Source organism: Hippoglossus hippoglossus, chromosome 23 (assembly GCF_009819705.1).
Source record: "Hippoglossus hippoglossus isolate fHipHip1 chromosome 23, fHipHip1.pri, whole genome shotgun sequence".
In the NCBI taxonomy this organism is placed as follows: Eukaryota; Metazoa; Chordata; class Actinopteri; order Pleuronectiformes; family Pleuronectidae; genus Hippoglossus; species Hippoglossus hippoglossus.
This window is the reverse complement of record NC_047173.1, coordinates 11698130-11711261: the sequence shown is the minus strand read 5'-3', so window position 1 is coordinate 11711261 and position 13132 is coordinate 11698130. Positions and strand designations below refer to the sequence as shown.

The window sequence follows — 13132 nt, the reverse complement described above, 5'->3', positions numbered from 1 at the left end:
GTAGACAGACACTGTTATGTATGTGTGTGTTTGTTTTGACTGTGTGTGTGTGTTGGGGGGGTAACTGTGTGTGTGACGCCCCCCACCTCTGAGTCCTTGGGAGGCTTATGTGGGTTTGATGTGGAGGCAGGTGATCACATACGAGACTTTATCTTGATTCTGCATCAGAGGAACGTGCGTGTGTGTGTGTGTGTGTGAGATGGACAGAACAGGAGAGCAACAGAGACGGGGTGTGTGTGCGTGCAAGCATGTGATTCATTGGGACTAATCCCCCTCTGTTTGTCAGTCAGCTGTCCTTTTGCTTTTTGACTTTTAGAGTCTCCGAGGGTTTAGGGGTCTGCTTCTATTATACAGCGGCCGTGTGTGTGTGTGTGTGTGTGTGTGTGTGTGTGTGTGTGTGTGTGTTGGGGGGGGGGGGTTCTAAAGGTTAGGAATAATGGGAAGTGGAGTTCATGGCAGGTGTTTCTCCACAGAACAGACTAAGCCCCATTTCTTTTTCTCTCTGCACATCTCTCCCCACTTGTTTTCCCACTTTTTCCTGATACAAGCACAGACTCCTCTGTCTGACCCAGTGCCTCTGAGCCCAGATAAGTGATTTAACGCTGTGTTCTGTCTGTAATAAGATTATATCCCCTCTGATATAATTAAAAGCATGATTATTATATCATGAGATCCCAACATGGGGCTTACCTTGCCTCCGCTATGACCTCTACAACCTTCTCAACTTGTAAATCTTCTATTCAAACGCTCAAAGACTCAAGAAGAGCCTGTAGAAGTAGAGTCGATGATGTGATTCGTCCTCTAAAGTCACAGAGAAGCAGCGTTTGGTTTATTTAGTTTGATGAATCGCCCGAGGAACAGCAGACAATTCAAACTTAATGTTGTGCTAAATTAGCTGGAATTTATAAACACGCCATCTGACACTGTTAAGATCTCTCATTTATCAGGTAGTAGACGTAATGAGATTCGGAGGTGAAGAATAATAATAATAGAAAAACACTTTTTCTATTTCGGTAGGTGTGGATGAGATGTCGTTGAGCTACAATATTCCACAACAATTTATCGTCCATCAATCAACTAATAATGATATTTTAATTCGGAGTAAAACGTGCTTTCTACAACGTGCAGCACCGACAGTTGTTTGCTAAAAACTCGAACATGAACATGAACATAATGCTAGGAGGGCACATACCACCACCCAGGCTGATTGCCCATCCTCATATTGCATAATTGATATCAGATACAAATACCATGCACAAAAATATCCATTCTCTGATACTGTTGAAAGGGATATTTTTTATATAGAAGTAAAGATTACCCCATAAAAATCTAAATTTGGATCATTATCTGGACCCAAATCAAATTTAACCTGTTCACAGATATCAGTCTGCACATGCTTGATTTACTTTCAAAAAAATATCAAAAACTCAAATGTTAAACAACAAATAGTTTTGTAGTGGTAGTTTGTGTGTAATCCTGCTAACAAACAAACACAGAAGAAAACATCAACTAATAATGATATTTTCATTAAGAATAAAACAAGTTTACACAAGTTTCAACATGTAGTGGAATGTGTATGTTTGGAGTATCTACAATTATTTGGTGCTTTGGTAAAAAACGAACAAATACACATCACAAACTTACTGCTGCAACATCGGTGCCGTCAGGAGGAAACTGGAGGGGCAGCGGTCGTCGCGAATGGAGAACAGGTCAGTGTTGTTATGTTTCTGATTTGAGACACTTAGAAAACAGCGAGAGAGCATCTTCTCCCAGTATAACACAATACTGAGAAGTCACAGAAGTAAGAACATCTCAAGACCCAGCCATGATGAAACCACTTCCCCTTAATGGGAAGAGGCCTGAGGTTTAGCTCCAGCTGACTAATCTCATCACCAGGCTGGTGTCAGTGTCAGTGTTACTGGGAATCATGAGCTGAAAAACCTGCTAACACTGTTGATGCTTCTCATCCGTCTCTTCTCTGTTCTCCACGATGATGTAAGTTTTGTTTCTGCAGAGAACAGGAATTCAAGACATGAACAAATGCATTTATACACAAAAACAAAGTTACACAGTGAAGCAGATGCCAGAAGTGCTGCGCTTGTACAGGTGCTATGTGTCTCAGTGAAGTCCCACATGCACCTGCAGGAAAACAATGGGACTGGGAGAATAATGTGATGACCACCCTGGATATCTGGAGCTTCTTGGAGACCAATGGGGAAAGTAGAATGACACAAACCTCAACCGAGGGGCCAACGCTCCACTTGTGAAACCACATCTGCAAGATCAAGACTTTTATCTGGATCTGAACTCCACTGCACAAAGTCTGAGACATTAGTTTTACCTAAAGATGCTTTTTATTTACATGAAAATCTGTGAAAAAGTTAAAGAAAGTGATAAAATAAATCCTCACTTTGCACCTTTGTCCAGATCCACACCAAACTTTAGTGGCTTTTCCTTGTCCCTGGATTTCCAAGGATGGATCCTTCCAGCAAGTTTCAGGGAAATCCATCAAGTAGTTTTTGCGTAATCCTGCCGACTAACCAACCAACAAATAAGAGACAGGGGTTACAACATAATCAGAGGTTAAAAAAAATGAGCCAAACTTTGTGTAGTTCAAAGAAACACCTGCCTCCTTTTTGTCCAACTGGAATTTAAAGCTTTAAATCAGTGTTTTTGGATCCACACACAAACATTTTGTTTGTTTTGGTACATGCTGGCTTGAATTTTAAAATACACACACCAACATTTCAACTAGAACTTAACAATACATCAATTTCTAAGCCTCTGAAAATAAAAACAAATATCAGTGTTCTCTGATGCGTATAATTAATCCTCCACCAAGGAGGTTATGTTTTCACCCCCTGTCTGTTTGCTTGTAACCAGTATAAAGCAGAAACCACCCAATGGATTTCCATAAGACTTGGTGGAAGGGTGAGACATGACCTGATAATGAACCCATTCAACTTTGACGTGGCTCAGGACAAAGGGGCAGATCCTATAGTTTCTTCAACATTGCCATTTTTTTTTACCAATTTCCCAGGCAATAAGAATACCAGGCATGTTTAGTTATATCAGGCCTCGGTGGAGGTGTCCCTTCCACTCCAGATTGTTCTGTTTAATAAACCCACCTCATATCGTACCCTCACACTAAGACTTTAAACTCTGCACTTCTACCCTACTACTGCGTGCCACAGCAGTTATTGGTATGGCCTTCTGTCAGTGTAGCTCTGCGTGTCTCTTTAAGTGCTCCGTACCATCTGTCTCTGTGTGCACAGTGGAATTCTCCCAGTGGCTCCCACCAGCGCCGGGTCCTGTATTGAGCTGCACGAAGCGATGAGGATAAAGCTCCAATCTCATTTTCATTCTTTCTATTCGCACGATTCCTCACTTCTCTATTGGCTCAGTTCTCTGGGAAGAGGCTGGAAAGCAGAATGCACTCAACTCCGCGACACAAAAGGAAACATCCTCCACCACGATGATTAATCACATTTGATTTAATGACCTTCTCTGAAGAAAATAGCTTTTTCCCTTTTAACTTTTCCCCACTGCACTCGCTTCCTGGCTCTTATCCGTCTGCACGGCTCTTTGTGCCTTTCAGTGTCTCTCCGCACAGTCTATCCCTATTCTTGCTCCTGCATTTACTCCCTTTTTTTAGTTCTTTTGTTCCGTCTCACTCTCCCTCTGCTCTTTTCCTTTACGTTTTCTTCTGCTCCCCCTCCTCACCATCTCTAAATCATCAAGGATACTGAAGAATAGGACGGCAGCCTGAGGGGTGGATCTGCTGGCGGTGGTCGGCCTTCCTTGTTTGCCAATGAGGTGTGAATTCGTCTGCCGTGCCGCTGCAGCTCTTCTGCGAGGGCCACCCTTCGCCTTGTTGCTCACACACACATGCAAACACACATATGCTTCACACGGACACAAGCGCTTGACAAATGCATTTAAACCACACAAATTTAAAAAAAAGAGAAAATGGTGTTTATGGTTAAATCTGGAGGAGGCGTTCGGAGTTGAGAGTGATCGCACATGCACATAAAGAAATGGTCCTGGTTGCCAGCGATGCCAGTGGGGCCCGCAGATGAGAGGAGGCCGTCATGCACTCCATTCTGGTAATGGGCAGGCAGATGGCAGGCTGCTCTGTAGCCTCTGCTTAGGCTGATGGCTCTATTCATCAGGCTGCTACACCCCTTCCTGCAGCCCTGCATCAGGCCACAATTTATAGAGTTCTCTCTCCGCTCACGCTTTCCCTCCGCCATTCTCTCCCAACTCTTATTTATTTGTTCTTCTTCTTTTATTTTGTTCTCGCCCGCACCCCTCTCTGGGTCTGTGCCGGTGTGTCTGTCTGCCCGTCGCCATCAACAACTCTTTTCATTGCAGCCAGAACTTCTGCTCCGCCGCTGGGGGAGTGAGTTATTGGCGCGGGTGTTAGAAACTGCTGCTACCGTCCGCTTTTTCTTTTTTACTATAAAGTTTTGGTCATTCAAAGGCTCCTTGGAGCCAAAGCTGCTCGCTGGCAGAGAAAGTTTCATCGGACGGACTCAAACTTTAATAGTTGTTTGAAAATTTGCTTGGAACTGAACAGATGCTGCTTTCTCACTGGGTGTTAGATGAGATCAGGTTCATTGGAGGTTTACCGGGCCCCGCCCAACCGGTGGGAGACCCCGGGGTAGACCCAGGGACTCGGTGGAGAGATTCCATTTCCCATCTGGCCTGGGAATTCCTCAGGATCCCCCAGGAAGAGCTCGAAAGCATCGGGATTGCTAAACAAGGAGCAGGAACTTCTTCGTGACGATAAAACCTCTAACCCAGCAACGAGCCTCCTATATGAGTGGTATATCTCTTTTCCTCTAATGCTAAGCTACACAACTAACACTAATATGTGTATTTATAGAACGTAAATCATCACTTTCAGGTATTTCTAAGGATACAGCAATGAGCTAAGTAACCATGAGAACCATTCCAAGTCAAAATGGAAGGAGATTAAAAGCCATCTATCCCCTTTGTCCCCTGCAGAACACAGAATCCTCTTCTAACACCTCAACAGCCGTCACGTATCAGTGGGAAAAAAACAGATGGCGCACCTAACTCTGAGTGCTTCTCTCTTCTTGCCACTGCTTAGTTTGACTCTGCAACAGCGTTTTTTAATTGGTAACAGTTCCTTTTGTGAGGACAACAAGTGCGACGTGTCAGTCAGATGGGCTTTAATTATGTGTAAATCAAAAGGGTCCATGTCCTGGTGTGGAAGAATCTACACGGATAAATAACTATCTGTCGAATAAGTGACGGACCAAAGGAGGAAAAAAAAGAGAGAGAAGGGAGATAAGAAAAAAAGATAGGAGAGAAGGAATTGAACAAATACACAGTTGATCTCTATCATGAAAGCTGTGTGAAGGATTTGACGTCATTTATGGTGGTGGGATGGAAAGTGTGTGTGTGTGTGTGTGTGTGTGTGTGTGTGTGTGTGTGTGTGTGTGTGTGTGTGTGTGTGTGTGTGTGTGGTGAAGAGGAGATGGAAGCAGTGAGTGAGAGCTTGCCTTTGACTTTGTTTCCCCACAGAAATGAAGTGAGCAGTAATGAGGCCCTGAGCTGCCGTGCTGAGGAGACAGTGAGACCACCGGGGACCCGAGGATGACGTTGAAGACCACATACACTCGGTCACACACACACACACACACACACACACACACACACACTTTAAGCTATTATTTCCTGATATAAAAGGGCACTTTTGACACTTTCTTATCTTGTGTTTATTATATCACACCACTTCTATTACAATAAACTAACAGTAAACAGACCTGCAATCCATTTTATGTTTATGAAGTTAGAAAGATTGCATTTCGCAAATGAGGAAGAGGAGCTGGCAATTTCACTTAATGCTAAATAAAAAGTCTGTTGATTCTGGCAAGGCTGTAATAAACGTTTTGAGTTATACCTGGGTGTTTGTTTCATGTACTTCCACCAAAACAAGTCAGGTGCCGCAGCCAGAAGTTGAAGCCCCTGACGTCGGTGGCTTTGGGGGGGGGGGGGGGGGGGGGGGGGGGGGGGGGGGTCGAGCACCGGAGATGCACCATTCTGAGACAACTTGAGAGAAAGTTTGCCACGATTTCGATCTTCCACCTCGTGCTGCTCTTCTTTTGGGCTTTACTGTCAAACAGACCGATTGGTGCATTCCCGGCCACACGGGATTACATCATGTTTAAATTGTCAAGCCTGTCAAAATGCAGCCCTGTTTTTCAAAAATGGCTCAGTTCTGGAGGCACTGGCTCCACCGCGGTGCTGGTGGAGAAGAGGCATAAGAGGACTGGATGTTTTTAATGTGAGGGAACAGATTGCAGGTTTTAAAGTGTGTCTGCTTTCTGCAGAGCCACAACAAAGTGCAACATATCCTCTAATTCGTGTTGGGAGGCTGAAGTCCGACAAACAGCAAAACAGACCTTTAGTAATGAGAGGGGGAAAAAATCAATTGCTGGCAAAAACACCGAATTTTTATTTCTATTTGCCACAATATCTTTACTCCAAATTTGTTTTCCTCAGGTACATTATTACATTGCATTCATCTTCTGCTGTTGCCCTTTTTAACAGGATCCAATATTTAGATTTTCCAATAAGAGCCACACGTAATAAAACATATTTAATTGTTCTTTGTATTATTTGTTGTTATTATATTTGTGTAGCTGCACGTTGGTGCATTGCACATGGCATTGATTACACAAGCAAGTTATTTGTTTAATATAGGGACACAGCATTATCTTTTCAATTGGTTGGTTTTTTAGGTATTTTTATCACGAGATTAGTTCTAAAGTGATTTTATCTTTAGTTTCCTCACGTTGTTATTAACCCATCACAGTAGTGACTGGATTACCAAGTCATTTGTTAACGCATCACCCTGGTACAGCTCCACCTGCACCATACATTGTCACCGTGAATTATGTATCAGCGGATATGGACTGAATGGGTGACAGACCTGAGCATGACGTCCAATGAGTCGCCCTCATGTGAAGGTTAGATGCTCCCTCCATGTCAGAGGAGCGTATGACTGCACCACAAGCCAGTGGCTACTAAACCTGTTACACGGCCCCGCATAAGCCGATCCATCCGTGACCCGCGAGGAGCCAGTTTAGACTAATCCCCACAACTGTATAAAATGTTTTCTCACCCTTCAGAAGAGGATTTAAATTACTTTGCACTCGCAGCCCGTGCTGTGGCTCGACTGTGACGTGTGCCTGCGCTTCTCTTGTTAATTTCGTCCGCACGCCACCGAGCACTCGGACGAGCAGGAAACTATTTAAATTACAGTTTGACTCACGTTGTTCCTTCAGATGCACTTTGTGGTCACCTCTGTATATGGATGTGAGATGCTTCTGTACATAAACACACACACACACACACACACACACACACACACACACACACACACACACCTGTTCTCATAAATACAGCGCAGAGGCTGAATACAGAGACACACACAGTTATTTATTATTCACGTTATGGCTGGAGCTCATGCACAGGCACACTCTCACATTGTAAGCAGAGGGCCGGAGGGCAAACAGGAGATGTTGAACATTAAAACACACACACACACACACACACATTGTGCTGAATGTGAAACCTCCCTGCTTGTGTACCGTGCTTCCAGGCATTCACAACACAGACACACGTTAAAATGTGATTATCTCTGTTTAATGTCTCTGGGTCACACGAGTGAATTCATACAGTCATTATCACACGTATAAACATCTGTATAACCCAGAGGACACCGACACACAGCCAGCGCTCAGGTGACTTGGAGTAACGAGAATTTAACGCTGAGCTCGGCTCGCTGTGTTGATCGATGTGTATTAGTGTGTGTGTGAGCCAGAACCATGTGGAAAACCAGTCTGGCACCATTATTGAATTGATATATACTGGAAATGTTACATAGCCTATGATTCCTATCTACTATAGAACCAACCCATGGTCCTATAGACCCCTCTATCTCAGGCCTTGATATACACGACTATGAATATTAACTGCTATTTTCTTTTTTTTTATCTCCGTCCACGCGAGAACGTGAAAACAACTTCAAACGCTCGAACGTCCTGGGCCAGTAGGGGGCGATGAAGTCCACATCAATGATCCGTCAAATACCAAAGATCGCTGGTTGTCCTGGTAACATTGGGCGAAGGCAGACGCCTGTGAAAATACATGGTGTGGTGCAAACATAGAGATATACTGTCTATATTGCCGCTGCTGTGGGAATGAGCAAAGTAAGCTGTGATGTCATCATTTCCCAAATGCTTCATTTTACACACAGAAACCAAGTTTTTGAAAATCTGATAAATGTATCTATAAAACCAACTTTCTTAATATATATTGTTTTCATTTAGTTGAGACTTCACAACATTGGACTGTGGGACAAACTGACAGTGTAAAAAAGAAAACAGGTTTCACACACAGAGGAGTCCGAGGCCGAGATTTGATCTGTGAAAGTCCGTGCTGTGAAGTAACGGTGCCAACCACGGAGCCCTGTGTGGCGTCTGCAGACTAACATCTGTTAGCACGATGAGTAAATACGGGGCCGGGTCTCACTAGAGCCACATGGCAGCTGGTTGGAGCTGTGACACTTCTCCTGCTTTCCCACCAAAGTCCCAACACTCAACCCCCGTGCGATGACAAATTGTTGTTGATGGAGTTTACAGCCCTAGATGTGACTGGGGCTTTAATGTATTTGCAGGAAACCTTAAAGTATTGTTTTCATTCTGTCTATTATGTTATTATCAGATTAGACTTTTCTCTTTCTCATTCTAGAAAGCAATAAACTCTTAATTAGTTTTCTCTCTTAAAGGCACACTGTAACTCAGGGCTCTCATAATCAAAACAATATCAAAAGGCCTAGTTTGATGTTGTGACAATACAAACAGCCGCTAACCGGCTAGCAGGGAGTTTTTGCCAAAGTCACGGCTAAAGCAGATATGAGTCAATAAACAAGTCAATAAAATATAATGTAGGTCGACTTGTTTTAAGACCTTTGGGTTTGAATTGTTACATTTAAATTGCCATCCATCCATTAGCTATACCGTTTATCCTTTAATGGTTCACAGTGGGAGCTGGAGCCAATCGCTGTAATTACATTTAATATAAAAGTGCCTTCTCTTATTTTTCCACTTATAACAGAGGTTGATTAGAGACACAAAGTTGTTGTGTATTCTACAGAAGAGTTCCTGATGATATTTGGGCGAATTAGGGAGTTTGTATCTCTCCAGAGTCGCCAAAGTGTTTGCTCGTTTCAATCTAACAATGTGAAGTGCCTTGAGATATAGTGTATATTGATATTTCTGTGTCGGCCGATGCGATCACGCTCTCCTCGACAGCTTCGCCATCAGGCCCCGCGGAGCCCGCTCTCCACCGGAGTGCGGTGTCCTGAGTGTCGGCTAATCAAAGGTCCTTTCACCGGGCAAAGATTGATGGCTTAATTAGGAACCACTAATGTTAATCACACTTAAATATTTATAAAGGAGGAATTCTTTTGTTTAGCCTTGACCTTTCTGTGGAGCTCATTAACATTATTATTGCTGCCGGTGTTACGCTGTTGTGCTTCCCCTCAAACATGGCCGCGACAAGCCGCACCCGGGGGCCCGCTATTGATTTTGATGGAGCAGACGCGGTGCTGTGTTAACGCTTTGTGTGAATGACGTTGGCTTATCAGCGTTCGGTGGAGTTTAACCCTCTCTCTCCGTGTGTGTGTGTGTGTGTGTGTGTGTGTGTGTGTGTGTGTGTGTGTGTGTGTGTGTGTGTGTGTGTGTGTGTGTGTGTGTGTGTGTGTGTGTGGCCTGAGGGGTTATATTAACAATGCGGGGAGCTCATTGGGTTTAAGTGGCAGTGAAGGTAATTGAAACAGTTTCATAAATGCTAAAGGATGTGTCTCTGTTTGTGTCGGCTCAGCTGACTTGTTATTTGTAACGCACACACACACACACACACACACACACACACACAAAAAGAGTTATCATTTTATCACCTGATTGTTCCTCAGCCACACTCACACAGGGCCCCAGGCTAAAGGTTTCATTACTACAGGACATTCAGTGGGTAGAACAGCGCTGGTGGCACTCGTGAGTTAATTGCGGGGGACACAGAGGAGAACAGCTTCTTCTCCTCCTCCTCTCCAGACGTGCACCAGGATCACGCAGCACGAGACACAACCTGCTTATTACTTGTGTTCAGCATCATCAAATGAATTGTTCGTGTTTGAGATGCCAGATCCTTTTTTTTTTTTTACTAATGACATGTGCTTTGGGGGGGGAATAAACATCTTCCACTCCGGGGGAAAATTATTGTGGTGTGGCGTTTTAATGAAAACTATTAATCATTCACTGTCACTTTTTCAATTTAATATGTTGTGAATTCCTGCATGGGCTTTTTTTATTTTATTATTCCGCTTAAATTACCATCCAGCCTCCACAACATAATACACTGTTTTCATCAGATCTAGTTATTTCATTTGTGGGGGATCAACCTCTCGTACTATGTCTGTGGATGAATGTAGTGGTGTTCACTACATCCTGCTGTAAGAATGTGCAAACCTTTGTGTCTTAACCTCAACCAAAATAAACCTTTCTACATAATCCATTGGTGTTTCTGCAATTCATTCTCAAATTCACATTATCAGTTTGATTTGATGGGAAAGCAATGATCGGGGGGGGATCCAGGGGCACAGCTGTAATGCCTATGGCAATAAATATAACAATTATTTTAAGAACATTTATTTTCTAAGCTCTTTTGAAGAACACAAGACTTGTGCATGGATGTTGGATAATGTAATTTGGCCCCTCTGTGTAAATTGTGGCCCCTTAATGGCCCCCAGCGTATCACAGAGCCAACATTCAGGAACCTTCACGCTGTGTTATCATGTGATGTGAACAGGCGACTTCATATGACTCATCGATGCAGACACTTCTTGGTTTGGTTCTGTTGATGCACTATTTCCTCTCCTCTGTCAGAGCCACTCCGTTTCTATTCTGGTTCCCTTTGATCCGCCTGTGTTTTACTGGTGAGCTTCACACTGTACATGTGAAATCCTCTTTCTTCCCACATTATTAAATATGCTGTTGCAACATACGAGTAAAGCCACGCACACACATATGTTGTTTGATTTCACACAAATGCACCTTTGACTCTTCTCATATACGTTTCCCAGGTTTCCTCGCACAGGAAAAATAAACGTTCCTATAACTTACACGTATATTGCCTCCAAGAGGAAGTTACCATGACAACAGTCCATGTGAATATACTATGGGTTACTTTCATGCTCCGTGTGCGATACTTTTTGAATTGAGTTTAATACAAATAATTGATACAACGTTTCAGAGCCATTTCTGCACATTTCTGTGTGTCGTGAGTTTGAAAGAGGAAACTGAGGAAAGTGTGTGTGACAGGAAGTTAATATCACAATCATTAGCAATACATGAGGATATTTTGTATGTGTGTGTGTGTGTGTACGTGTGTGTGAGCAAAAGAGGCAGAAATGAAACAGTAGAAAAAGTTGTTATTTGTTGTAAGTTATTGAATAATCATGCGACACCAGATTGAAAGCAGCCACTCCGTCTCGCGGATCTCTGTAATCACTAAAATGCCGTTTGGGGGAAGTGGCCGTAAGCACTTCAAACCACCCACGTGTTTCACAATCAGACCGATGAATAAAAGATTTGAGTTTTAAGTGCCCATCATTTGGAATTCAAAATACGTGGGGATGTGGGAATGTGGAACAAAGCCAAAAAGAAGAGGACGGAGATGGAGTTCGTGGCGACTCACGCTGCCCCTCCTCGTGCTTCATGCCACTTGTGGAGGTGGAATTGAAAAGCTGCCGACGCTGCACCGCTCCATGTCTCTGTCTTTTTAAAGAGTGAGACATAAGATCAGGTGCAAACGTATTTTTCGTTCTCATTGTTTCAGTCGTTGCTTCAGAATTCTGTGTTTTCCCCCCCACAACCACCCACGCCTGCAGAGTTTCCAACCATCGCGGCCTGGTCCTAAAGACATTGTTGGTTTTTGTGATGTGAAGACGTGCAAACACAATTCTTCAGCGGCCTAATGAGACACTTAGTGAAGATGTGACAAATTAAACACCTCAGTTTAGAACGAGAAGTGGATGAAAAGATTTTTCCTTTTGTTTTTCTGATTTACATTCATGTCCGCTCCCGTAGCAACAGATCCAAAACCAGATGGCTGTGTTTAATGTCACTGGAAATTACATTAAATTTATTTTATCGACTGTAGAACTAGTTTAGAAAGAGAACATTAAAGAGAAAAACTGCAAGTGGGTCGGCGATAAAACAAGAGAAACTAATAAAAGTCAAACTTTTCTCAGCGCAGTCTCTCGGCAGTCTGTGTATTGAGATGCATATTTATATGCAATTATAAAACACAGTATTTTTCTATATGAAACTTTTATCCCGCACTTATGATGCCGACTGCCTCTGCATGCACTCGTTAGTGTGTGGAAGCAAATTGCTGCCAAAATGGAAAAGTATCATGTTATAAAAATCTGTTATAATAAGATGTTTTTAATTATATTATGGTATATTTTCATAATGTTATAAAATTATTATCTAATTCTTACCAAAATATACCAAGAAAAGTTTTCCTTCCTTGCATTCAACAGTTTAAAATTTAAAGTTGGTCTTTAGTAACTGGTTGTTGGTAAATATCAGTTTCAAACAACATAACATTTGGCCAGATAGATAGAACTCGATGTTCTTGAGGTGGAGTTATGAGGAAGAGGTTGAATAAATGTTATTCACACATCAATAGAACCCACAAGGTGTGAAAAACGCTGGTTAGAACAGTGTCATCCTGGTATTTAACCTTTTCTTCTTGTGGCAGTTGAGTGTGAACTCACCAGAGCAGCAGTGCAGGTGTTGAATGGGACCCACCAGGGTCTGCACAGACACACTGTGTATGCACACACACACACACACACACACACACACACACTCATGTCAGAGCCACAGGTGGCCCCTCCTCACAGTGTCACTGTCCTTGTGTGATGTCCTGGATGCACAACACAGGAGATGACGTGAGATGCACCTTCAGCTCCGTCTCTCTTTTTCAATGTAAAGAAGAAGCTCAGGAGCAAGGCAGCAGTTCCAGAGGA

At 43.1% G+C, this 13132-nt stretch overlaps 1 protein-coding gene across 1 annotated transcript in view; it reads left to right on the top strand.

The window, feature by feature from the left end:
• The window catches only part of chchd3a (coiled-coil-helix-coiled-coil-helix domain containing 3a), a 70562-nt gene extending 64721 nt beyond the window's left edge, over positions 1–5841 (top strand). Inside the window, exon 9 of the mRNA XM_034578197.1 lies at positions 5554–5841. Coding sequence (XP_034434088.1) covers positions 5554–5559 — 6 coding nt within the window. The 3' untranslated portion in view covers positions 5560–5841. The remainder of the gene's footprint in view (positions 1–5553) is intronic.
• The last annotated feature ends 7291 nt before the right edge of the window (positions 5842–13132 follow it).